Source organism: Balaenoptera borealis (assembly GCF_965194805.1).
Source record: "Balaenoptera borealis genome assembly, chromosome: 15".
NCBI lineage: Eukaryota > Metazoa > Chordata > Mammalia > Artiodactyla > Balaenopteridae > Balaenoptera > Balaenoptera borealis.
This window is the reverse complement of record NC_138871.1, coordinates 33,707,778-33,734,412: the sequence shown is the minus strand read 5'-3', so window position 1 is coordinate 33,734,412 and position 26,635 is coordinate 33,707,778. Positions and strand designations below refer to the sequence as shown.

Here is a 26,635-nt window from a genome sequence, read left to right as displayed (position 1 = left end):
GTACATATATAGGTTAGAGATTACAAAACGTTTTGGCTGCGAGCGGCGGGGCAGAGGGTGACCATAAGAATCAGTCATATTTTAGGACAGCCCTTCCCCCTCCCCAACAAACACATACAAACTCCTGCTTCAGGTCCCCTGAATGGGACTTCTTAGGGAAGGGGGCGGAGCCCTAGGGCTGGTTGGCGAAGGCTGGGTCCTGCGAGGCGCGCCTGCGCCGTACAGCCCCGCACGTGTTCGAGCCTCAAGCTTCCGCTGGCGCTGGAGTTTGTTGAGGATGCAATCCGAGATGGAGGCACAGAGTCCCTTGGCCGAGGCCGGCTTCACCCAGGTCACCCGAAAAGGTGGCCGGCGGGCGAAGAAACGGCAGGCTGAGCAGCTGTCCGCGGCGGAGGAGGGCGGGGACGCGTCCCGCATGGACACCGAGGAGGCCCGGCCCGCCAAGAGGCCTTTCTTCCCGCCCCTCTCCGGGGACGGGTTTCTGGTACTGGCGGGGACCGAGGGACAGGAACGGGGCAGGGGCCAGAGGCGGGTCAGGACGGTGGCCTCTGGGTGATGTTGAAGCTTCTTCTGGCGTGAAGCTCTTAGAGAGGTGATTCTCCTGATGTTTAATTTGTCCAGTTAAAGGAGGCTTTTTGATAATCAGCTGTTGTTTCATATCTCCACCCACCTCCTATTCCTCCAGACAACTCCTGAGTTGTGTTTTCTTGTATCATAGGGTGGGAAAGAAGAAACCAGAAAAATTCCAGTCCCAGCTAACAGATACACTCCCTTAAAAGAGAACTGGATGAAGATATTTACTCCTATTGTGGAGCATTTGGGACTTCAGATACGCTTTAACTTGAAATCGAGGAATATAGAAATCAGGGTGAGGATAATATTAACCATTTTCAAATATACTGCGGTTTCTCTTTTCTACGGGGATGAAAAGGCATGAATAGACTTTCCTTAATGAGGCTTATTTTGTTGAATGATTTTCTTCCAGTTTTCTAATATATTTTAGTGTTTGAACCTCTCAAATGCCTTCAAAATCTGCATACAACACAATTATTAGTTGAATTCATAAGTTCGGACTGAAATCATACTAAAATACCAGCTGTGTCTTAGAAGACTTTTAATAACGTTCTGTTTTAATTGAGAAAAGGCTTAGTAAAGAGGTTGCCATAAACAGAAGTATTTAAATAAGCAACAAAGTACTTGCTGCAGTACAGGTGCTATATATTTTAGTGGTATTTTTTTGAAAAAAGTATTATTTTAAGAATAAGTGTAAATTATGTATAAATGTGTTTACTTATTCATTTGTTCATTCCATGATGTCAGTCTAGGAGTTAGACAAATAAAATTAGTAAACTTAGGGTTTTTTAAAAATTATTTATTTATTTATTTTTGGCTGTGTTGGGTCTTCGTTGCTGCGTGCGGGCTTTCTCTAGTTGCAACGAGCGGGGCTACTCTTCGTTGAGGTGCGCGGGCTGCTCACTGTGGTGGCTTCTCTTGTTGGGGAGCATGGGCTCTAGGCACGCGGGCTTCAGTAGTTGTGGCGCACGGGCTCAGTAGTTATGGCTCGCGGGCTTAGTTGCTCCGCGGCATGTGGGATCTTCCCGGATCAGGGCTCGAACCCCTGTCCCTTGCACTGGCAGGCAGATTCCTAACCACTGCACCACCAGGGAAGCCAGGGGTTTTTTTTTCAGACTGCCAATTTTGTATCAAAATCAGTGACCAAAAGTAATTATGTCTTCCTTTTTAAGGATTCATTATCAGGACTGGTATAGACTCATCTCTCTTGAAAGACTAGAATAATGGAATAAAGCAAAGAGGCACTGGTTAAATAGTTGGCAAAGTTTAAAATACAGAACTTGACAGTAGAATTCCTCTTTGTTCCCATTGGCACTTTCATTCAGGTTTTTATGGCTTTCTGCCAAAACCTCTTGTTTGCTTATAAGTTTCCTTTACCTCATTGCTTTAAACCTCCTTTCACCACTCTGTCCTCTATGCCAGAGCCAGATTAATTTTCTCAGACCACACGGGTTTTATTGATATCTTGGTATCTTCAGTATTTCTGAAAGATAAAAGTTTTTGACTGAATTTGCCTTTCAAGTAGGAGTCTCATTCCCAAGTTCTCTCACCATCTCTTTGAACATTTTTCTGTCTGTCATTACGGATGGATTTGCTCTCTGAAGGCCCTCTCCTCCCTACTCCCTTTTTCTTCCTCAGTTTCATCATCTTTCAGGGTCTAGCTCAAGTTCTTTCTCCTTTACCATCAGTCCATTTTTCAATCTTGTCTTCAGGGCCTAAACGTTTATTGTGCTTAACTGTCTTATGAATTGCAGCACCATCAATTTGGATTCCACTGACATTTGTTGATACTGCTTTGTGCCAGACACATAGCGGTGTTTGGCAGGCACTACATCATTTTGGTCTTCAGGACAGCCCTGTGAGGTAGATGACATACCCCATCTAACAGATGTGAGGAAACTTGCCAAGGAGTTTCTTGGCCAAAGTCATTAATGCTAGTAGGGACTCTTCCATTCCAACCTCCTTATTTTACAGATGAGAAAACTTAAGACCTAGAGCATTCATGGGACTTGCCTAAAGTCACATATAGAATTGCGACTGGGGTTTAGTTTTAAATGTGCCATTACGCAGCCCTGTATGTTTCAAATTTGTCAAATACGTGGTCTCCTCAACTCGATTGTGAGTCTGTGTGGGGGAGGAGAAATGATGGTTTTGGAATCAGATCTGTGTTCAAATCTTATTTTTTCACTTTTTGGTACTTTAGTTTCCTCAAATATAAAGCTATTTATCTTACTTAAATTTAGGTTGACATGACGATTAGAGCTATAGCGTGTCAAGCACCTTTGTAGTACACATCATTTACAGAGATGGGCATTTTATGAATAGCACCTATATCTGTGATTATCGAATAAACTGTTTGAGGGCAGGATCCCTGCTTAAACCATTCTTGGTAATTAGTACTAGAGTTGTTGCTTTGGGAAAGAAACATCAGCACAGGAATGATGGCTGAAGTCAGGAGATTAGATCAGGACTCACAGGGAGACTGCATTGAAGGAGAAAAGAGGACCAGCTTGGGTGGAGATGGGCCGAGGATGGAGGTCCTTCAGAATGGGAGCCATTGGGGGAATCTTGCTGGTAACTCCAGAGTCAGATCAGCCTTGGAGTACAGTCAGTCATTTGACAGTCTTTAGGGGGCACTGCCCAGTTCTGGAGTTAGCAAAGTTTTGTTTTGAAAATTAAACACAATACTTACCTCACCAAAAACTGGGTCATAGAGAATATATTGGGGAAGGGTGGTGGTGAAGGAAATTATAATAATTGGAAAGGTCAACCCTAGTAGTTTGTTAGAATATTATCTTTTTCATTCCAAGCTATAATTTGTGCTCCCTACCACACCTTTTTTTTTTTTTTTTTTTTTTTTTTTTTTTAACAGACTTGTAAAGAAACCAAAGATGTTAGCGCTCTGACAAAAGCAGCTGATTTTGTGAAAGCCTTTCTTCTTGGGTTTCAGGTAGAGGTGAGTGATTTCATGATATCTGAAATGGGGGCTCGGAAAATACGCCATATGACAGTTTTGATGGATTTGGGCATTTTTTTGTTTGTTTTTTAATTTGAGTGTTGTAGTTCTACAATTTATGAGAGTTAGCTTAACACTCATTCGCAGGTGCGTGAATGGAAGAGCTTCACAGTATGTATTTCTGTATTGTAGGACGCACTTGCCCTCATTAGGTTGGATGACCTCTTCCTAGAGTCTTTTGAAATTACAGATGGTGAGTGTATGGTGGTTTTTTCACATGATCTACTGGGTGGTACTTTTGTATTGCTTTGTCTTGTACCTGAGTCTCAGCTTTCCAGTCACATCAGTTGAGTCGCATTATTAGCAGCTTTTTCAAAAATGCGTGTCTTTCAGTAGGGAAATTTGGCTAATGATTAAACTTCCCATGGAAGTGGGTGATGCTGGGATGGCTTCCCTCCTGAGGTCTTGCTTTTCTCATTTAGTTAAGCCCTTAAAGGGAGACCACCTGTCGAGGGCAATAGGAAGAATCGCTGGCAAAGGAGGAAAAACCAAATTCACCATCGAGAACGTGACACGGACGCGGATAGTTTTAGCTGATGTGTAAGTATGTGATCTTGAGAAAATTATTGTCATAATTTATAGTTGATCGTTTGCTGGTTTCAAGAAGTGATAAAGATTGTATTTAACGTATAACGTAGCCACTAAATCTTTGTCAGGATATGGTTCTGGATGAATAGTTACCTACTTTGAAAACAGATTTAGTTGAGAAAATCTTAGATATTATAGCTTTTTTCTCAATTAGTAATGAAGGAAATGTTTAGAATCACTGTTAAAAGAAATTATATGACAGGTGAAGATTGAAATAGTATCTCAGGAGAATCTATTAAATCAGTAGAGGAGAGCAAGGAGTGTGTTGAATGCCATCATGAGGCTTTCCTTTAAAAAAGAAAAACATAAATGTATATACACACACATGCACGTATATGTAAAGGCCTTTCATAAAAGGAAGGTGAGCATTGCACATTGTGGGAAAAACTAGAGAGCAGTTATATGTGAACATCAATAAGATGATACAGGCTTAAAATAAGGGTGCAGGAAGTCAAGCTGGGATTACCCTTCCCTGCTGGAGGTTGAAGCCGCTGTGTTGCCAGCTTGGGGTTACTGGCAGATGGCGCAGAGATTATTTAATGCCGTGAAGTTGGGAAACGAAGCAGTTGACTGAGAGGAGCAGGGACCTGCCTACTGCTAAATCCAGAAATAATTTTATTTAAAATCATCTCATCTTTGCTCTGAACCAAGGGGCTCACCATTATATTCGAATCTGAATTTTAGACTCTTTTTCATACTGTAAATAGAAAACTATTAACACTACGTTGGTGGCCCTGTTTACCTGAAGACAGGTGTGTTATAATTTTGACCTTTTATGACTTGAGCCTGGAGTTGGGACCACAGAGCCATGGGAAAAGCTCTTTTGAACTAGAAATTTCAAAAATTGAAATGTTTACCACACTTTAAAATATCATAAACAGCCCTAAAAGTTTTTGTTAGTTTAGAAATTTTAAAATGTAACTGATTTGCTAGTCCAATTATGGTTAACACATCATATTAAGTTTATAATTTATAAATGTATCAGTGTATTTCTAAGGGTTAACTTAAAATTTACTCATTGAACTAATTTTTTAAACAGCTGTATTACAGTATGGTTTACATACAATTAAAGTCACCTGTTTTAGGTATATAATTCCATGGGTTTTTGGCAAATACTCTGCAGTCCTGTGATCCCACCGCGCTCATTTCCATGACCCCAAAAGTTCCTTGTGCATCTTTTCAGCCCCTCCCAATTCCCAGGCAATCACTCATCTCCTTTCTGTCACTATGGTTTTGCCTTTTCTCGAAATTCATATATAGGTGGAAATACACAATATGTAGTCTTTGTTACATGGCTTCTTTTAATTAGCGTGTTGTTTCAAGTTTCTCCATTTTGTTGGGGGTTAGTAGTAGGTTTTTTTCAGTGCCAAGTACTGGCAAAGAAATGTACTGTCTTGCAGTTTTTGCTGTAAATAGGCTAATTGGAATCCACATGTTCAACAATTTATATTAGTTGTGATACAGCCATAAGATGGACTGTTATGCACCCATAAATGTTATTTTTGATGAGTTGCTGAAAACCTGGCAAAGATCACAGTAGAATGTGAACAAAATATAAAACTGAAAACCATTTGTTCCAGATACATTCAGGATATCGAATGGGAAAGAATGTTGCCTGTGTGTCCTGAGACCTGTATGCCATTCCAACTACTGCCCCATTGCTTTGGTTGTTTTAGCAGCAAAACTACTCACGCTGTATGTATCCTTGCTTCTGTACCTCCTCATCTTTCATGCTGTACTTCACAGAATTTTGTTTTTATCGAAGTTACACATATGCATACTTTAAAAAAATTCCTCCTGTCTGCTTCCATTTCCCCCTCCTCTGAGGGAGGAAATTTCAGGTCTTCAAGTTCAGCTAGCTAATTTGTAAAAGTTATTTTTCCTCTGTATTTCCAAATATCTTTGTACAGCAGCTTAATTTTTTCCCCTCAGATTCACTGTTGCTTTTCTCCTGTGAAAGATGAAGATTTCTCTTTTGGACTTCCCCACCTCCGCCCGCATGCTCACCCTTCCCAGCGGTCCCGTTTGCTTGCCCCTCCCTCTACACTGTGGGTTTGGTTCGACTCAAGCTCAGTGTTACCTGAGCATGAAATCGGTGCTCAGGGTATTAACAGCTGAGCCAGGTGGTGTACTGTGGTTACTTTATCTGTCCTCTGCAACTTTGTTGTCACGTGAAGAAATAATTCTTATGTTTCTGTGTGCTTTCTCAACATTTCAGCGTACTAACTGAATAGAAAGCCATACATTGTCTGTATCTCCGCTTGGTGGACTCAGATGCGTCAGACAGTTTAGAAATCTCTCCTGGAGCCTTCTGTTCCAGAAGCACTGCTACCCTCTGCCTGGCACACAGCTGCCATCCCGGCTCCTTCTTTCACCATTGCCCCTCTGGTGTTTGAATCCCTCGGTTCTTGGATTCTGTGTCCTGCGTCCTCCTTGTTTTGGTGGCGTAGGTAGTCCTGGAGCTCGCTTAGCACAGGAAGGACATTTTGTGAGACCTGGTTGGGAAGATGTCTTCTATTCTGGCCGAGCATACAAGTCTGTTGTAAATCATTCTCATTCAGAATTCCTTCCTGCAACTTCATCTTCTAATCCTTCTATTCAGTTTTCTTAACATCCTGTTGTTCATTCACGAGTGCCTGAAAATTGCTTTTCTCATCTCACTGGTTTTGGGGTTTCTTTGGTTTGTTTTTCTTCTTTTCTCCCTGCAGTTTCTGTTTCTGTACTGCTTTATTCCGCTTGCTGGTTGTGCCTTCTACTCTTTTGCACTGGATGCTTTCCTCGGATTCTGGTTCCTCAGTGTGGGCGTCACATGTTAAGAGTGGGGCCATAAGGAGCAGACTAGAAACCTGGGCTCGGGATGCTTGCGGGTGGGCTGGGGATGGGGGGCTGGTGGCCTGTCGGCTTCACTTAGGATGACTGCCAGGCTGTGTCTTTGGGGAAACCCTGATGTCGGTCTCTTTAGTCGCTCCCATTGAGCAGGCCAGGTTCCCCAGAGAAGTATTCTCCAGTCTCTCTGCTGACAGACTTCTGGAGCCCAGTTACGGAAGACAGTTGGAAGTCTCACCGCTCATTGTGCAGACGTTTGCTTGACAGTGCCCCCGTTTTCGTCATGGTGCTCCTGCTTCCACTGTGCCTGGTGCCCCTGGCCCAGACCCCAGGTCTTTCCCCTTCTGCAGTGAGCAGCCCCACCCCTTAATTTTACCAGAGTTACAGAGGGGTAGTAGGGCGGTTGGCTGGCTGCCCGGAGTGGGGAAGGAAACCTGGGGATCATCCGGAACAGACTTCAACTAATTCTCTTGTTTTTAGCCTCAGTTTCACCCCAATTTCAGAAATGCCTGAGCCTGTGGAAGGGAGACGGTTCTGTTTGACTTCCCCCCCTGAAGATTTTGGTGTCAGTTTACTAAGTTTACTGATATTTTGGAAGATGGGCTCAGAAAAGCAAAATGCTATATTGTCAGTCTAATTTGAACCATTCGGCAAGGAATGCCCATTAAAAAGGTCTGGATGATCTTCAGAGAGTAGTGAAGAAATTTAAAGAATCTTAAATCTTTTTTTTTTTTTAATGTATTTTTATTTATTTATATTTGGCTGTGTTGGGTCTTCGTTGCTGCATGCAGGCTTTCTCTAGTTGCAGCGAGTGGGCTTCTCATTGCGGTGGCTTCTCTTGTTGCGGAGCACGGGCTGTAGGCACGCGGGCTTCAGTAGTTGTGGCACGCGGGCTCTAGAGCGCAGACTCAGTAGTTGTGGCTCATGGACTTAGTTGCTCTGCGGCATGTGGGATCGTCCCGGGCCAGGGATCGAACCCATGTCCCCTGAATTGGCACGCGGATTCTTAACCACTGCGCCACCAGGGAAGTCCCTAAATAATCTTTAGAAAGCTTTGCAGTTAAAATACAAATATGTTTTAACTAAGTACAGTATTACCTGCATCTGGGTACTTTAATATTCCCAGCTCTGCCAGTGTGTCATCTCGGACAGGTGTTTTGATTTCTCACGAACTTGTTTCCTCATATGTAAAGTGGGAATAACTTCTGCCTGATAAAGCTCATGTGAGGATGAAATGAGAACATGTATGTAAAGCCCTAGCGTATTGGAGAGCACTCAGTGGATAGGAGCCATTGTTCACCAAGCGTCTTAAAGAACTGAGTTTTGTTTTTTAATTTTTCATGTCTTTCCCTCATAATTTTCTACTGGGATCTAATGCACTTATCATTCCCCTTCAGAGTGGTTTTCAGTATACTTACAGTTGTGCAACCATCACCACCACCTTTCTTTAGGCATCTGTATCTATCATGAGTTTCCAGAGTTTCTGGATCATGGGACTTAGTGAAGGAAATGCTTTTTGTTGCTGACCTGTCTCACTTTATCTCTTGCAGGAAAGTTCACATCCTCGGTTCTTTCCAAAACATCAAGATGGCAAGAACTGCCCTCTGCAACCTCATCCTGGGTAACAGCAGTTTCTTCCTATGGTGTTTTCTCTGAAAGAAAAGAACAGGGAATTGAGGAACTCAGATCACATTTGCAGATCACTTTAGGGTCAGGGTGATGATAAAGGTAGCAAGCAGAAACTTGCTTGGGGGTTGGCAAATGTGGGCCCAGAGAGAAAGCAGGAATATCTTTGCTTGGATTCCATCTGCAAGCCCGAGAGAAAGGGTTTATTGGATGACACTGCTTACATCGTCGCTGCGTCCCCTGATGAGGTGCAGTACGGAGCCCTTCCAGGACAGCAGCAGCGTTGTTGTAGGTTCAGCCAAAAGGGAGCCGCTGGGTAGCGTCAGTCATCTTAATCGACCTACTTAGTCCCATTTCCAAACCACGACGTACAGGCACTTGCGCTCAGAGCCGTGGGTTGTAGCGCTCGCTCGGGAAATGTGTGGGATTCACCACGGTGCCCAGGTCAGTTGTGCCCAGGTCTGACTGGCTGCTTTTCGAAACGTTTTGACAACTCAGTGTCTTTGGCTGTTAGGATTTAAAATGTTCTTTGGAGAATATTTATGTGGTTTCCTTTATGGTTCTTTTGTTAATTTAAGGTAGATCCAGTGGAACATGTCCCTGTCCTTTGTAGAGTTGCAGACCATTTTCCATGTAGCGTCTATATGTATACGTGTGGATAAGCTTTTTTATTTTCTCCTGCAGGAAATCCTCCATCAAAGGTTTATGGCAATATTCGTGCTGTGGCTAGCAGAGCGGCAGACCGATTCTGATTTCAAATCAGAGACTTCTTATCTTGTCTTTGAACTCTAGAGAAAAAGCCTTTCCCCTCTACAAGTGGTCACCAGACACCATGTGAAGACCTTTTCAGTCATGGATACCATTATTTATACTAGCACATTAAGTATAATTTATTTTTTCCATTTTAAATCACATGTAGATTTGCATAGTTTATAATCCTCTCATTTGGAGGGAAACTTATTTAAAAAAACATTTCTATATTAGCTTCTAATTTTTTGTTTATAAATTTATAAAAAGTTATTTCTTCTCTATGAGTTGTAATAAAAGAATTATCTCAGAAAACCTCTCTGACTTGTGACCCTTAATACTGGATGGTGTGTGAATATTTTAGATCCAGGTTATAAGCAGCAGTTTGGATATACTCTGTGAACCAAGGAAGGCTAATATTTGTACCTATTTTTGCAGTTTGTAAAATTAAAGACTACATCACAAGGTTGATGTGAGGAAAGAGTTTTATTTTTTAAATAAGTGTTTAATGAAAGCAGTCAGACCTTACCAGTGTTTGGGTATACTTCTTCTAAGTAGTAAAGGTGAAATATGATAAAAGAATATTTCTACCCCTAAGAAAACTACTATATTCTGCAAATGTAATAGATTGTTTTAACAGGTGTCTGCCTAAATGTTCTGATTTATATTATGCATTTAAATGAAAGGAACCCACTTCATTAAACTGTGTGATGTTATTCTCTTGTACATCTCTACAACCCTTGACCAGAACTTTAAACTTTAATGATAGTATTAGAAAGTACATGTAAGAACTAGAAAAAGTGTTGTTTTTAAGTATTGCTATTAAGCTTTCTATTAGTTACATGTGCCACTGTCCCAAACTAGTTTGTACATTGCATTGGGATTAGATATACTTAATATTACAGTGGGAATCCAGTGGGAAATTGCTGGAAATGTCCCAGCAGTAATTTTTTTATCCTTTGGCAACACAACAGCATGGAGAGTGTATGTGTATGTTGATATCATTTTACTCATATCCTTTTGAAAAGGAATTTGTTGGGACTGTCTTATTCTGGAGCCTGCAAAGGCTTCAGGAGGTACTCGCCTACCCCCCACGCTTTGTCCAGGAAGTTATATGCAAAATTATGAGTACTTAGGGTGTACTTTTCTAAGGAATGGGTCCACAATTTTAATCAGGTTTCCAAAGCGCTGTGCTGAGATGAACCATCACTACGTAACCATAAACGTTTTGTGTTGATTCTTAAAGAGCATAATTTTGATTGGAAAAACACGGGTTTTCTATGTTAAAGTGAAGTAATCTTTTGGTATTGTTTGCATTTACTTCCTTTTGAAGATTTTTTACATAGTTAGAACTATCAGTAATATAAGAGCAAATATATTTCTTTGGCAGTTGCTAAAATTTGGGATACTGAACTTTTACCGTCTTGAGTTTTGGGCCTCTCCCTGGGCAAACATCCCCACCCCCCAGGGAATCAGCACTGGCTTGGGGCTTGAAAGGGAAACAAAATGTTAGAGGAAACCCAGCTAATTCCTGGAATGGAATAATGAAGAAAAAATAGAGGTAATAAATCTGACTGCATCACAGTGGTAGTTGCAGTGGGAGTTGATCTTGACCTGGATCAAATCACTTCTTCAAATTCTCCTCTAAGGCCTGGACATGAAATCTAATACCGAAAACCTTAGCAATGCGTATCCATGTTTCTATGGCATCTGTCATGCTATCCTGTGATTATTTTAGTGTCTGCCTCCCACCCTAAAGCCTCTGATCTTTAGCTTCTCAGTATTTAGTACAATTTCGGATAATAAACAACAGTTTATTAACATATTAATTGCTACTTGGCTGGGGAACGGGCATGAAAGAGGAGTATTTTCTTAGATATTCAGTGGTCGGTAAGGGAAGAGACCTTGGTGTTTCCTCCTAGTCATGCCGGAAGATTTGGACTCCAATTCTCATCCTATCTACAGAAGAAAGCTCATGTTCATTGAGCATCTGAGAAAGAGACCTGATTTTCCTGATTCCAGAGCCATGGGACAGCATGCTTAATGTTAGATTATTGAGTACACGGTGACAGTGTACGTTACATAACCATCCTACAACTTGCAAAATGCTTGTATTATACAAATGTTAATTACTCATTTGGTGAAAGAAATCAGTAATCTTCAAAGACACCAGTAATCTGAAGGAGGTTTGGGAGAGCAAGGACTCTCTAATTTGATCTGGTTAGCTGATAAATTTATAATGCCCAAGGTTAGTAAAAGGTTGAAGTGGCAGTGGACTTTAGCTTAAAATGTGAGCTAATGTAATGAGCGATTTTTGAGCATGTGGGAATTTTTGAAAACTAAGAATTGTTTCAAGGACTTCCCTGGTGGCGCAGTGGTTAAGAATCCGCCTGCCAATGCAGGGGACACCGGTTCGAGCCCTGGTCCGGAAGGAGCCCACATGCCGTGCAGCAACTAAGCCCATGCCCCACAACTACTGAGCCTGCGCTCTGGAACATGCGAGCCACAACTACTGAAGCCCGCACGCCTAGAGCCCGTGCTCCGCAGTAAGAGAAGCCTGCGCACCGCAACGAAGAGTAGCCCCCGCTCGCCGCAACTAGAGAAAAACCCGCGTGCAGCAGCGAAGACCCAATGCAGCCAAAAAAAAAAAAAAAAAAATCCATTCTATAAAACAAAAAAAAATTGTTTCAAGACATATATGAGCTTGAACAGCATTTCTTTCTAAGTCCTGGAAAGTATCCAGAAAGATTTCTACCATCTTGTCTACTCTTTCCTTTTAAACTGTGGTAAAATATACATGATTCACCATTCTAGCTATCTCGAACTGTACAGCTCAGTGACACTAAGTACGTTCTCATGCAACCATCCACCATTTCCAGAACTTTGATCTTCCCCATCTGACAGTGTACCCATTCAACACTAACTCACTCCCTACTTCCCCCTCCTCCTGGCCCTTGGGAACCACCATTCTACTTTCTGTCTCTATGAGTTTGGCAACTCCAGGAACTTATATAAAAAATACAGTATTTGTTCTTTTGTGACTGGCTCTTTTTTCTTAGCATGTCTTCAAAGTTCATCCGTGTTACAGCATGTGTCAAAATTTCCTTCCTTTCATGGCTGAATAACATCCCATTGTATGTGTATACCACATTTTGATTATCCATCATCTGTCATGGGTGTTTTGGTTGCTTTCAAGTTTCGGCTACTGTGAATAATGCCGCTGTGAACATGCGTGTGCAAACACCTCTTTTAGTCCCTACTGCCACTTCTCTTGGGCAAGTGTCCTGAAGTGGAATTGCTGGGTCATATGGTAAATCTGTGTTTGAGGAACCATTATACCATTTTCCACAATGACTACACCATTTGATATCCACACCAGCAATGCACAAGCCTTCCAGTTGCTTCATATCCTTACCAACACTTTTATTTTGCTAATGGCAATGCGAATGGGTATGAAGTGGTATCTTGTTTTAATTTGCATCTCCATAATGACTAGTGATATTGAGCATCTTTTCATGTGGTGTTAGCCATTTGTGTATCTTTCTGGAGAAATATCTATTCACGTCCTTTTGCCCACTTTTTAATCAGGTGGTTTTTGAGTCGCAGCCTTTACATATTCTAGATAGCAATCTCTTAGCAGATACGTGATTTACAAATATTTTCTCCCATTCCGTGCATTGCTGTTTCACTTTGTCATCTTTTCTACTCTTAAGACCATTAGAACTAGGTAAAGAAAGGGAGACCTAGGGTTTAAAATGTTAACTATTGGTTTAGGCCTAACTAACTTATACTCCTAGTTCAAAGAGCCAAGGAATCCAGTGCATAGTATCTCATAACTAGTGCATGCCTGACGATATGGGTGTCTTGGGTATATATAGAACACCAAGAGCCCATCATTCATCTGGGCCAGGTACATCATTTCCTGTCACAAGAACCTCAAGTGCTTATTACAGCGCAGGCATGGCGTAGGAACCCTACAGAGCTGTTGAATGAATAAGTCTCAAAATTATACTAATGCTTACCTTTTATGAAGAGTGAGAAAGTAGTGGATAGAATTTAACATCACAACCTGTAGAAACAAGGTGTCTATTACCTAATTCATTGATTTCGTATTTATTAAACACTAAGAACTAGGCAGAATCTAGACAACCAGGTCTATCAGTGAACAAGGGACAGAAATCCCTGCCCTTGGGGAGCTTTCATTCATGTCATTTCCATAACTGGGGAAGACAAATACAAAATGCTTAAGTGAATCATGTCAGAAAAGGTTAAATGCTATGGAAGAAAACAGTGGGGTAAAGGAGAATCAGGTGTATTAGTGTGTTTAAATGGTGGCCAGGAGAGTTCCTGTTAAACCAGGACACGGCTGAAACCCTTGGAAGCATTCCCTGTGGGTAGCCGGGGGGGGGGGGGGGGGGAAGAGACGGTGCACAGGCCCACAGAGGAAGCATGCCAAAGTCTTCGGGAAGCACGGAGGCAAAGGAGGCTGGAAGCAGAGGAAGGGTGACACACCGGGTTCTGCAGGTCATTATGATGACTTGTGTTTTCACCCAGTGACAGAGCGGACTTACTTATGGCTCATAGTCAAAGATCAAATGTCAACTTACTAGAGTTTTTAAAAAATCTGAAAGAATGAAAAAAGACTATCCAATGGCTGGGAAAGCCTGAAGACCACTGTGAATACACTCAATCAAGTTTCAAATATTTTATTTTCTTATTCATACAGTATGAAGTTTTCTAAAGATCCCACAACATGATGTCTCATGCAGAAGAAAAACTAAACATTCAACATAAACCATCCCTCCCCACCGACCCACGCACGCTAAAAAAAAAAAAAAAAAGAAAGAAAGAAAAAACCCTCAGTCCCCAGTAAGGAAATAATGTTTGCACTATTTTTCTGTAATGCCAGCCAAGATATGCACAAGCAAGAGAAATAGAAAGCATTTGCTAAAATATTTGTAACAAATACTTATGTACAAAAAATTCACAAAAGACTAGTTCCCCCCTTGAAGCAGAGCACATGGCAGTTGACACTGGAACAGATCAAACCACTGGCTGGGATTATAAGCCACGTACTGATCCAGAGGAAGAAAGTTACATGTAGTGGAGATTTTCAGTTTGAACATTAACATTTCCAAAGTTTGGCAACATTATGTTTTAAAATTATGCAAATTATGTAAACAAGAGGTACATATTTTAAATCGATCTACATGCAAAACTCCATGTCATGCAAGGACACCAAGCACCGGGATTTCTCTCACAGACAGAGCCCATGGCGTGCAGCACTCAGTTGAAGGAACAGCGATGGCAGGCGGGTGTGCCCAAATTAAGATTCTTTCCTCTTGATTCAACCTGCCTTTTCCCACTCATGATTATAAAACCAGTTTTCTAGAAAAACTATATAGGGAAAGACTACAGTCCTACAAAGCTAACCAGAATGTCTTCTTCCAGCCAATAGTACCTTTGCAGAAAAGGGAAGGGATAATATCAAGTGGTGGAACATGGTACACTACTTTTATATCACACAAATTTATTAAGTTACCTGTTACATATGTGGGCAAATCAAGAACACCATCATGCACTCTCTATGCCTTGTGGTAAAGAAATTTAAGAGGTATAAATTTGGATATAATTTTGCTCTTCTGTGGCATATAGATTAGTAAGGTTTCTCCCATGTAAGTCATAAATAAGTATATGTGGGTGTATAGATACACACATGCACATTAAATATCACCAGTTTTAGATCAGCTGCAAGTCTTTTGAAACAGAGAAAGGAAATTTATGGTTTAAACATAAGTTTAATGACAATTTACCACCCATGTAATGAAACAAATAAACGGATATCCTAAGCAGTTAACATGATTATTTCAGGAACTCTTCAATAAGTCATGTCCGAGATAAATCAGGATTGCCTCAGATCGCTTCTGTCCTTTACGAATAAAATCACAACAAACTGACACTTACTCAGGGACATCTAATGAATGTAACGGCTCCTAGTTATGAAGTAACAGAGTGAGGTGGGCCGTAAGCTCTGTGCTGTTACTATGTGAACACAAGAGCAGCAGCCCTGAACTATACTTTCTGCTCAAGCACAGGTGTCGTCAAAGCTGCACAGCAACGAGACACAGTCCCTGGAAACATATCATAGGTATAAATAAAGTTACAAACTCCTGTTACAAAAATGTAATCAAGGTAGAGAATAAGATGTTAACAAATGCTTTGTCAATCTCTCAAAAGAGAAAGAGCAGGAAAAGGAAAATAGCTGGCCTAACACCCGGCTCAAATCGTACAATCTTCAATCTATATATAAAACTGTGTGAAATAAAAGTGAGGATGTCGAATGTTCTGCTTGGCACTTTTGTACTCTATCATTTTGTTTCTGAATCAAGTATATTAAATTAAAGCCAACCTACTACACATATAGAAAGCTACATATATCTATATATAAATATTTACATATGTATATATAGATACTTTCTTGTTATAAAAGATGAAGAAAAATAAATTAAAAAGCCAACCCCTTCCCTTTCTTCACCACATTGATATGCTCTTTTCATGCTGCTGTCCTTCAGCTTTAAAGTGCTACACTGAGTTATTGAGAGAATAAGAGTTCAATAACACTTAGTTGGCTTCATGAGGCTCATGTTGGAAAATGTGGCTTCACAGAGAAAAATACTTCCATTTAAATACACAGAGAGCATTGCTGGACGTCTTGAGCAGATCTTCAGAGATGGAGAAGAAAGCAAAAGTGTTGGGTGGTACTCTTTACAGAAGAGTCACACGTCTACCACCATCTTTTTGTGAATATCGAGGCCACCTACAACCTGCAACAGACAGAACAAATCAAACTTGACCAGGTTCAAGGGACTCCTTTGTACTAATCTAGCCACCTTACCAAAACTACAGCTTAAAAAGCATACTACTTCAGCCATTTCCAGAAGCTGTTGTTTTTAAAAACCTGCATTGCCTTTTGTTAGAACTTTCATGGCTTCTTTCTCCTAGGATAACATTTTCTTGTGTTCTAGCACTAGGGCTGGCAAATTTTTCTGTAAAGGGCTAGGCGGTAAATATTTCAAGCTCTGTAGGCCATGTATATAGTTTCTCTTGAATTTTCTTCTCCCATTTTTTTTTTTAAAACACCACTTTAAAATGAAAAAACTTTTTTTAGCTCAAAAACATACAAAACAGGCCACATGCAGGATTTGGCCCACTCTTTCGTCTGTCGTTTCGACATGGCCTTTAGTAATTTAATATTAAATGATAACCAGATGTTACCATAAAACCTGTCAGAAACCAAATGCAGGTTTCACTGTCAGTCTGTTCTAGAATATATCAAAAAGTAACAAATGAATAAAATTTTCTGCACATGACTTTCCCATGGAGTCAAATACTTGTAAAGTTGTTGCAGGCACCTCAGTGAATACTGACATGGCCACGTAAAGTGCAATTACCTGTCTTATTATTTGGGGGATAAGTTCTATTAAGTATAACCTACATAAAGAAAGTAAACCATAAATGTTCACAGCTTGACGCATTTTCAGAGTGAACACCCAAGGAAACAGCAGCCAGGGAGGGCATCACCGGGGCTCGTCCGTGGCCCGCTTCCCGCACTGGCCACCCCCCTCCTCCCAAGCCACCGCCCGCCAGAGGTGGGCACTACCATGATTTAACACCATAGGTTACTCTGGTCTGCTTTTATACATTTTATAAATGAAATCTTTTGTGTCCGGCTTGTTTCACTCAACGTTACGTTTGTGAGATTCATCCACGTTGTTGTGCATAGCTGCATCTGTATTATTTTTAAACCTTAAAAATTTTTTTTTGAAAAAGAAAGCGTAAACAGCCAGCTAGTTCTACAACTTCTGTTATGAAAACAGCAGTTTGCTATCCTGCCCTCAAGTTTCTTTTTACTTAGAGGCAATCATTTAGAATTTTCAGCTGATGCCCAGTATTCACCTACAGGTCTCCAAATAACACCCCTACATTGCTTTTTCTTGGATTCAAAGTTTTAGGCATCACCCGCTGACTTCCCACCACAGAAGATGAAGATTAGACTTTCACACACACCTCTCCCTTCTGTCTCCTACCCCATATACTTCCCACCTCTCCCACGCTTCAAACAGTTGTATCTTTTTTTTTTTGATTAGACAGAAATTCAGCATTTTATTTATGACTATATAGAATACTACTTACAGCAGAAGAGAACTGTGTACTATAGTTACCTTTTCTTTCCTGCACATTTGTTTTGCTACAGTTAATAACTGACCTTTTTCTTTGCCAGGTGTTCTATGTATTTATCATTAATTCAACCCTAAACTTTGCTCTAAACGCACTTAAATATATTATGTAATTCTATCAATTTTACTGTCTTGAAATCACTCCCAGAGCTCTCCAACCTGTTCCAATCCAGGCCTGTCATCTATGGGTCCTCCTTCACCATCATCCTAGAGATTTCCTTCTTTCATGTTGGACCTTCTGCTTCCTGGATCCCACATTGTCTTCTTTTTTTGATTTATAACCTTTTTATAGTGGGAGCACATCCTCCAGTAGTTTCCCAAAAAGGGAGGCCGTGCATACCTGAAAATGTCTTTATTTCTACCATCTAGTTTGAGTTTATTGAGAGTTCTCACTTGGAAATAACTGTCCCTCAAAATGGTGAAGGCAATGCTTCCGTTGTCTTCTAGTTCCCAACTCTGCTGAGAAATTTGCCACCATTATGATTCCTGAATCTTTGTATGACACCCTTCCCCTACCCCTCTACTTTAGCTCATTGGAGGTTTGTAGAACCATCTGTTTTTAAATTTCATGACAACGTGCCTAGGCCCACATTATTTTTATATACTATGCTGGGTACTTAGTAAGTCCTTTTGGTCAAAGAAGCTAACTACTTTTGATTCTGACATATTTTCTTGATTCATTTTTGACATTTCCTTCCCTGCATTTTCTTTCTGGAACCCTAGCATCTGGGTGTTAGACCTCCTAGAATGTATTTCAAAGTTTAAATGTCCGAGAGCTCTTTTATATATTCTCCAATTTTTGTTTCAAAGATCCAATATATTATATCCCTGAGGATAACCATGACAGATTTTTGTTCTACTCTGAAAGTTGTTACTGGCCTTGCATAGCCTGCTTCTCCAAGCTTCTTTTTCAGGTTTGATCTCATCTCTATAATCCATATTAGAGGCTTTCCTTGAATGTCTGGTGATCCGTGGCTCTCTGCTCCTGTGGAAAGGGCACTAGAGCCTCCACATACAAAATGGGGCTGTTGACTGTGGGCTGTGCTTTGAGTGATCAGGTAAGACCATTTCTGGAGATCAGACTTCCCAAAGAGGGCTGTCCCACCTCTTGCCTGGAGGGTACAAGTCTAGCTGCCAGGGAATCAGGTTAGGGAAGAAGAAGAAGGCTGGAGGTGTCACAATACAAATACGCTTATCTTCACTTGATTCCCCAATACATACACATACACACACACACACACACACACACACACACACACACACACACCCAGCCCTATTTCACTTTCTCCAATCTCGCACTAAAGTGCAGGAGAAGTTAAACAGAGTCGGAAGGAGATCTTGTGTTCTAATTGCTTCTTTTTATTTATTTATTTTGTTCTTTTACTTTTTGGCACACCGTGCAGCATGCGGGATCTTAATTCCCTGACCAGGGATCAAACCCATGCTCCCTGCAGTGGGAGCGCAGAGTCTTAACCACTGGACCACCAGGGAAGTTGCTCTAATTGCTTCTTAAACTTTTAAGCAATTCTCCTGTTAGCCTCACCTTCACACCCAGTTTCAGTTACAGTGTCTCACCACTTTCTGAGCCTTTCAGGGATTCCACCTTATAAACCAAGTTGCTTCTCAGCTTTCCAAGTTTCTAGCTTCGAATTTTTACTCCTGTCTGCTAAACCAATTAACCATTCAACTTTATAAGTTGCCAAATCTAGTTACTATCCTCTCTGCTATTCACTTGGTCCTTGTGGGTTTATAACCTTTTCTTTTTAACCCATTTAATTTTCAGTGGAGTTATGAGAGGAAGCAAAAGTAAATACATGTGTTCAATCCACCAACTTTAATCCTGTCACTAATCATTTATAATATTTGTGCATGGTTAAGTATTCTGAAAACTGTTAAAGTAGATATGTAGTATGTGATCTTTTAAAATAACTTCCTTGGGACTTCCCTGGTGGCTCAGTGGTTAAGAATCCACCTGCCAATGCAGGGTACACGAGTTCAAGCCCTGGTCCAGGAAGATCCCACGCCATGGAGCAATTAAGCCCATGTGCCACAACTACTGAGCCTGCGCTCTAGAGCCCATGAGCCACAACTACTGAGCCCACGCACCACAACTACTGAAGCCCATGCGCCTAGAACCCATGCTCCGCAACAAGAGAAGCTACCGCAATGAGAAGCCCGCGCACCACAACGAAGAGTAGACTCCGCTCGTCGCAACTAGAGAAAGCCCGTGCACAGCAATGAAGACCCAATGCAGCCATACATACATACATACATACATACATAAACTGTCCTTTCTCTTTCACTGTTATAGATTAAGAAATCAGAATAAAGAGAAATCAATGAAGCCAAAGTTAAGAGCTTGATAAATGTTCCAAAAAGTTGGCTTAATACACAAAACATTTTTCTTCATTCCTGAACTATGCCCTCCAAAAATACAAGTAAAGGCAATTTATCACAAAATGCTGAAAAACAAACTCAAAGATTAGCTTATATCTTCAGTGTAATTAGTATCATTTCTATACCTACGGATGTATTTTAATTTCCTTTCACTGGTAAGTGATTTACATGTAAGTTTTAGTTTATATTTACTAAATGCAAGTAGTCTTCACTTATATACATCCCTTCCATTAACACTCCAGTCAAGAGTTTCCCTTTCTTGTTTTGTTCCCTCAAGTCTTGGAATTAATTTTTTTTTCCTTCTTTTGAAAACTGGCTGCTACCTATGATGCCACTACCAGCATGGTCTCATGTCACACACAATGCGATGCCCGTCCACGGGAGTCCTTCAGCAAGTGCTGGCAACAGTGAAGGAGGAAGGACTTCCCTGGTGGTGCAGTGGTTAAGAATCCACCTGCCAATGCAGGGGACACGGGTTCGAGTCCTGATCCGGGAAGATCCCACATGCCGCGGAGCAACTAAGCCCGTGAACCACAACTACTCAGCCTTCGCTCTAGAGCCCACAAGGCACAACTACTGAACCCATGTGCCACAACTACTGAAGCCCACGTGCCTAGAGCCTGCGCTCTGCAACAAGAGAAGCCACCACAATGAGAAGCCCGCGCACCGCAACGAAGAGTAGCCCCCGCTCGCCACACCTAGAGAAAGCCCGCGCACAGCAACAAAGACCCAACGCAGCCAAAAATAAATAAATTAATTAATTTATTTATAAAAAAACAGTGAGGGAGGAGACACAACGGAGGGACAGGACACAGAGCAGTACCACCTGGCATGGGTTCCAAATCTCAAGGCTCAAGCCTATCTAACTCTCTTCCAAAAAGACTTAAGAGTGTTTTTTAATTTAATTTAATTTAATTTAATTTAATTTATTTATTTATTTATTTATTTATTTATTTATTTATTTATGGCTATGTTGGGTCTTCGTTTCTGTGTGAGGGCTTTCTCTAGTTGCGGCAAGCGGGGGCCACTCTTTTAATTTATTTATTTTTTATTTATTTATGGCTGTGTTGGGTCTTCGTTTCTGTGTGAGGGCTTTCTCTAGTTGTGGCAAGCGGGGACCACTCTTCATCGCGGTGCGCGGGCCTCTCACTATCGCGGCCTCTAGGGGGCCACTCTTCATCGCGGTGCGCGGGCCTCTCACTATCGCAGCCTGTCTTGTTGCGGAGCACAGGCTCCAGATGCGCAGGCTCAGCAATTGTGGCTCATGGGCCTAGTCGCTCCGCGGCATGTGGGATCTTCCCAGACCAGGGCTCGAACCCGTGTCCCCTGCACTGGCAGGCAGATTCTCAACCACTGCGCTACCAGGGAAGCCCCCTAGAGTGTTCTTTAAACTAGAGCACCACTCTACTTTTTGAAACAAAATGCAAAGATAGTATTCCCTTGAGATGAAGAAAGATCCTTAAAGGATCACGTGAACGTCTACTTAAATGCTGAAGTATATACTTAAGTCCTTATATAACACACAACCAAAGTAATTTGTTTTCCCTGGTGTCGTCTAAGTAAAAAATGAAAAGAAGAGGAGGAAAATCTTTTATACAAAGATTTCCCAGTCATGACTGAAATTTTTCAAACATTTTTCTTTGTCATCTTTGCCTTTCCTTTGCATTGTCCAGTATCTCTAGCTTACAGTTAAAACTGCTTTTAACACATCAAAAAGTTAGCATCTTTGCTTTAGGGGCAGGAGTAACGAAGAGAAGCAGTAAAATGGAAGCTGAGCCGTTGCCCCAGTTTCCACCTAGAGCTAGTTGTCTGGCCTTCCCACAACTGTAGTCCCCGCCTCTGTGGAGCCCTTGCCCCAGATTACAAGAACTACCTACCCATCAGTAGCTTAGAAAAATAAAATCACCTTTTTACAATGCCTAGCTGCTGAGTTTAAGACAGACAGGGACTCCATTTCTGTTGTTCTCGTGAAACCAAGCCTCTGGATTCCTAGCTGAAACTCATGAACTCATATTTCCCACAAAAGTATTTTCAAACAACCTAGTTGTTCATTTGGGAGGCTACCAATAATAAGTAAAAGTTACTAGTACCATTCTTGTGGCGTTTTATCAGACAATCACTGAGAATATTAATTATTGAGAATAAAATTAGTAACAATTACAACAAAGAACATTTCAAAACCTTGAATATGGGGCAATTAGGCAAAATCAAAAATAGAAATGTCTAGGGCAAAATAAAGGAATTCTCTATTAAGTGGTATTAAAAATGTTTTCATGAAACGTAACTAATGAAAGTACTTACAGCACAGAATTCTTCAAAGGATATTCTTCCATCTCCATCCTTATCTGCATTTATTATGGTTTTGTCCACGATTTGCTGTAACTGTGTATCTTTCAGATTGTTCCCCACCATCATCTTCAGCACCTGGAAGAGTTCCCCATTGGAAATATAGCCATCTTTATCCATGTCATAGATACGGAAAGCAACTAAAAAGAGAGTAAGGAAAATCAATGGCAAAATCAAAGGCAATCACAAACGAATACTTTCAATGAGAGAGAGAACAATAAGCTGCCAAACAATTAGAATTCTACTATGAGGACAGTTCCTTCCTACCCAGAGATGTCTTTAGGTGAAAATGGTTAAGAGTATATGGGCTATGGGACTTCTCTGGCAGTCCAGTGGTTAAGACTTCACCTTCCAATGCACGGGTGGGTTTGATCTCTGGTTGGGGAGCTAAGATCCCACATGCCTCACGGCCAAAAAACCAAAACATAAAACAGAAGCAACAATGTAACAAATTCAATAAAGACTTTAAAAATGGTCCACATTGGGCTTCCCTGAATCCGCCTGCCAGTGCAGGAGACACGGGTTCAAGCCATGGTCCTGGAAGATCCCACATGCCACGGAGCAGCTAAGCCCGTACGCCACAACTACTGAGCCTGCGCTCTAGAGCCCGCGAGCCACAACTACTGAGCCTGTGCGCCACAACTACTGAAGCCCACGTGCTAAAGCCCATGCTCTGCAACGAGAAGCCACCACAATGAGAAGCCCATGCACTGCAACAAAGAGTAGCCCCCGCTAGTCGCAACTAGAGAAAGCCCACGCACAGCAACAAAGACCCAATGCAGCCAAAAATTTTTTAAAAAAAAGGTCTACATAAAAAAAATCTTTAAAAAAAAAAGAGAGTATATGGGCTATGGAGTCAAGACTGCTTTGGCCAATTAGTGTAGCCTAGAGGTAAGTTATTTACCCTTCCTAAGCTTCATTTTCTGCACATATAAAATTGGGGCTAATAATAGTTCTAACCTCCCAGGTTCTTTACAGTACTGAATGAGATAATATACAATCAAAGACAGCAACTGTTATTGCTATTATTCTCATTTATATCAAAAAGAGTTCGTTTGCAAAGGATGTTTGCATATAGCCAGCACCTCAGAGAACTGTTATTAAATACAACATCTCTCTAGTTAAGAGCTGCAGAAACTAACACACCATTGTAAAGCAATTATACTCCAATAAAGATGTTTTTAAAAAAAAAAAAAAGAGCTGAATGCTTTAAAAAGATATCAGATGTTCCCTATGATAGAGGCAGCCTATGTAAACCAAAATAGTGGACTTCTGGCTAAATAATTCTGAATACGAGTGTAAATGAAGTTAACCTAATCACATTAGAGCATTTCTTCTCACTTTCATGCCAACATTTTATAATAACTATAAATGGAATATAATCTTTAAAATTGTGAATCACTATATTGTACACCTGTAACTTATAAAACACTGTACATCAACTATACTTCAATTAAAAATAAATCTCTTATCTAAGACATGTAATTCATATGGCTGTAGAAGGAAATTCTATTTTCCTTCTATCCAACTAAAAGCAACAATGACGCATCATTAAAAAATGCAAACTGCAAATGTCCAGAAAGGATTTTCTCCAGAATGTAAAATTTTTGTTATGTTTACTAAGGATCTAGAATAAAAGACATCTTTTAGAATATTTTAAAAGGAGGTCATAATGCAGTATGGGGTAGTGGTCTAAGAGGGAGAATGAACTCAGTGAAGAGAAATACTTACACCTCAACTTCTGTTCCTTATCTCCTTTGACACTGAACTGAGAGACTCCCTCAATGAACTCTAAATAAGAATAAAAGATGTTTACAAATCAGAAGTTTCAATTTTTTACAAAGAAAAACAATACGTACACACACACACACACACACACACACACACACACACACAAACCACTACATGCTCACAAAAAGATATTTTCTTGCTGCAAAAGAAAATATTACTAGCGGTGTTTAAAACTGAAAAAGCCAAATTTGAAACTTCGCAACAAATGAGGTTCTATATATATACATTTTAATCTGAACTTGGAGTTCTCTAAAGTCAAATCAATTTAAACAAATATTTACTTACACTACAGAGCATAACACTCAAAAACATATTCTTTAAGCTATTTAACTCTTTTTTCTTAGAATATGACAAAAGGGGGCTTTAAAAAAAATTTACGTTGTTTGGCAGAAAAAAAATAATTTTGGATTTCTGGTTCCAAAATTCAGAATCATTTAAATAAACTGTTGGAAGTTTCATAACAAATGGTCATTTTTCTTCACTGCCTGATAAACACTAAATCATAACCAGTTTTAAAGCCCTTCACTTATAATCCAATTCCTCAAACTAAAATAACAAAATCTGTTGATTCCCTGGTGAAATGAAATGTTTATTTACTTTAAAGTGCAGAATCAAATGGTTAATATTAGCAAAAGCACTACTGTCTTTGTAAAATCTAGATTAACTAAATTAATCCTTTCTATGATAATACTCATATCTTTATTACTTCAGCTTACTTTTTATTGCTGACTTAGTATTAAGTCTCATTCTTTTATAAAAGTTTTTAAAAATGTAGCTTCTAATATTATAAGTTTCCCTAAAGTGAGACTAATTTTCTAACAAAAGAAATACTAAATCTCATTTTTTTAGATTACCTTAAAGGGCAATTTGATCATTTATGACCCCAAAAGTAAAAGATCTTATTAGTCCATTAAGGTTCATATTTCACAGATTTTGAGGTTTGAACGTAATCTATCTTTATAAGAAAACCAGTAATACAAAGACATTGAAGAAAAACTAAATTTTTTAGACATTTTTGTACACAGAGCTGTAAGACTATTCATAGATTATCTAACTTGTAGTTTTAAAAAAAACTACTTCCTTACCTTTAAAGTCTACTTCTCCATTCCCATCTGTGTCAAATATATCTATTACTCGCTGTACTAAGGGATTCTGTTGTAACTCAGGCAGAGACATGAACTCTTCCACACTCAAAGAACCAGAATTGTCCAAATCGAGCTTCTTAAATCTCTTTCCTAGCCTTTTGATTTCATCAGCATCAACTAAAAGCAAACAAAAAGAGGCAGCAAGATTTACCAAACGATTTTGTGATAATTATAGGAAAAAAATTCACCACTTATCCAAGAGTTTAATTTCCAATTTAAAGAGTTGCATATACGATTGACTAATTTCTTATAACAAAGAAAATATATCATAAAATTTTTTTTGTTACCCTTTTGTTTGTCTGCACCTGCCATAACATACAACCAACTGTATGCTGAGTAAGATATTACACGATTAACAATGCTAAGCTGATCATGGAAGTCAGGTGGTTCTTACCAGGCAGACTAAATCAATCTCTATGTACCAGGCACTCTAATTTTCACTTATCTTGTAAAATTTTAATTTAGTTTATTTCTAGCAGTTCATGGTTCAAAATTTGAACATGGTTTGAACACAGTTCAATATTCAAAGCCTCCTTCCAACGTTGCCAGCTTCTTGAATATTCTTCTAAAGATATTCTTTGCAAGTATGAGCAAAGAAAACCCAGCATTTTTCAATTTTAATTCTTTAATTAAATTTTTAAGAAAAAATTTTATAAAGGTTAAATTTTTAAAGGTTATTTTCCATTTACAGTTATTACCAATATCCTAAAAATCAGGCACAGATCTTTAAAACAGATCAAACCCACCTTGGCAGCACCATTAAATGCTTCAGCTCTGCACTTCGTACAAGCTAAATATAAAGAATTCCAACTTTTGGCACCAACTTTCATCAAAGATTTTTTTCTGCTACTTGGGATCATACTCCCTTAAAACAGATGAACAAGGAAAAACAAACAAACCTCACCCTTTTGACTCATCTTGTGACTCAGAGATACTGTTTTTCATATGTTTTGCCAAGCTGACACACATGTTATTTTTCCACTTTTTGTAAGGATAGCTTTGGGAGGACTATCTTTTTTAGTAGTTGGAAGTGCCTACATATTCAATTTACATTATATTATACAAAGTATTATAATAGTTAATCTTATAGTCATACATATATGTATGTCTCTAAAATTTAAGATATTAAAAACTTAGATATTATAGCCTGAGTTTATAATATAGGTATATATTATAATAATATAGGTATTACTATGGAATGTTTACATGGAAAACAGCAAATTAAATTGTTGAGACCATACCCAGATCACTGCACCCTTGAATATACTCAGGAATAAATGTGAAATCTAGATGGTTACCTATTTTAACAAGTGATTTCAAGAATCTTATTAATATTACCACAT

The 26,635-nt window shown here is 39.9% G+C and overlaps 2 protein-coding genes across 3 annotated transcripts in view; one reads left to right on the top strand and one right to left on the bottom strand.

The window, feature by feature from the left end:
* Window positions 1-187: 187 nt before the first annotated feature.
* On the top strand, window positions 188-10,079 carry PNO1 (partner of NOB1 homolog). 2 transcript variants are annotated; one of them, XM_082356411.1, is made up of 7 exons: window positions 193-484; window positions 719-868; window positions 3,446-3,529; window positions 3,722-3,782; window positions 4,012-4,129; window positions 8,554-8,624; window positions 9,314-10,079. In XM_082356411.1, exons 1-7 carry the CDS (start codon window positions 278-280, stop codon window positions 9,379-9,381), a joined length of 759 nt encoding a protein of 252 aa, XP_082212537.1. In that variant the 5' UTR covers window positions 193-277; the 3' UTR covers window positions 9,382-10,079. The 2 variants fall into 2 exon arrangements, with proteins under 2 accessions (XP_082212538.1, XP_082212537.1); XM_082356412.1 differs by lacking the exon at window positions 719-868 and having other exon boundaries at window positions 188-484.
* Window positions 10,080-14,066: 3,987 nt separating this feature from the next.
* Window positions 14,067-26,635, bottom strand: part of PPP3R1 (protein phosphatase 3 regulatory subunit B, alpha) — a 57,149-nt gene continuing 44,580 nt past the window's right edge. The window contains exons 3-6 of the mRNA XM_082356433.1: window positions 25,233-25,409; window positions 24,088-24,147; window positions 22,312-22,496; window positions 14,067-16,200 (exon numbers count right to left, since the gene is read on the bottom strand). Of these exons, the coding sequence (XP_082212559.1) occupies window positions 16,153-16,200; window positions 22,312-22,496; window positions 24,088-24,147; window positions 25,233-25,409 (470 nt within the window). The 3' untranslated portion in view covers window positions 14,067-16,152. The remainder of the gene's footprint in view (window positions 16,201-22,311; window positions 22,497-24,087; window positions 24,148-25,232; window positions 25,410-26,635) is intronic.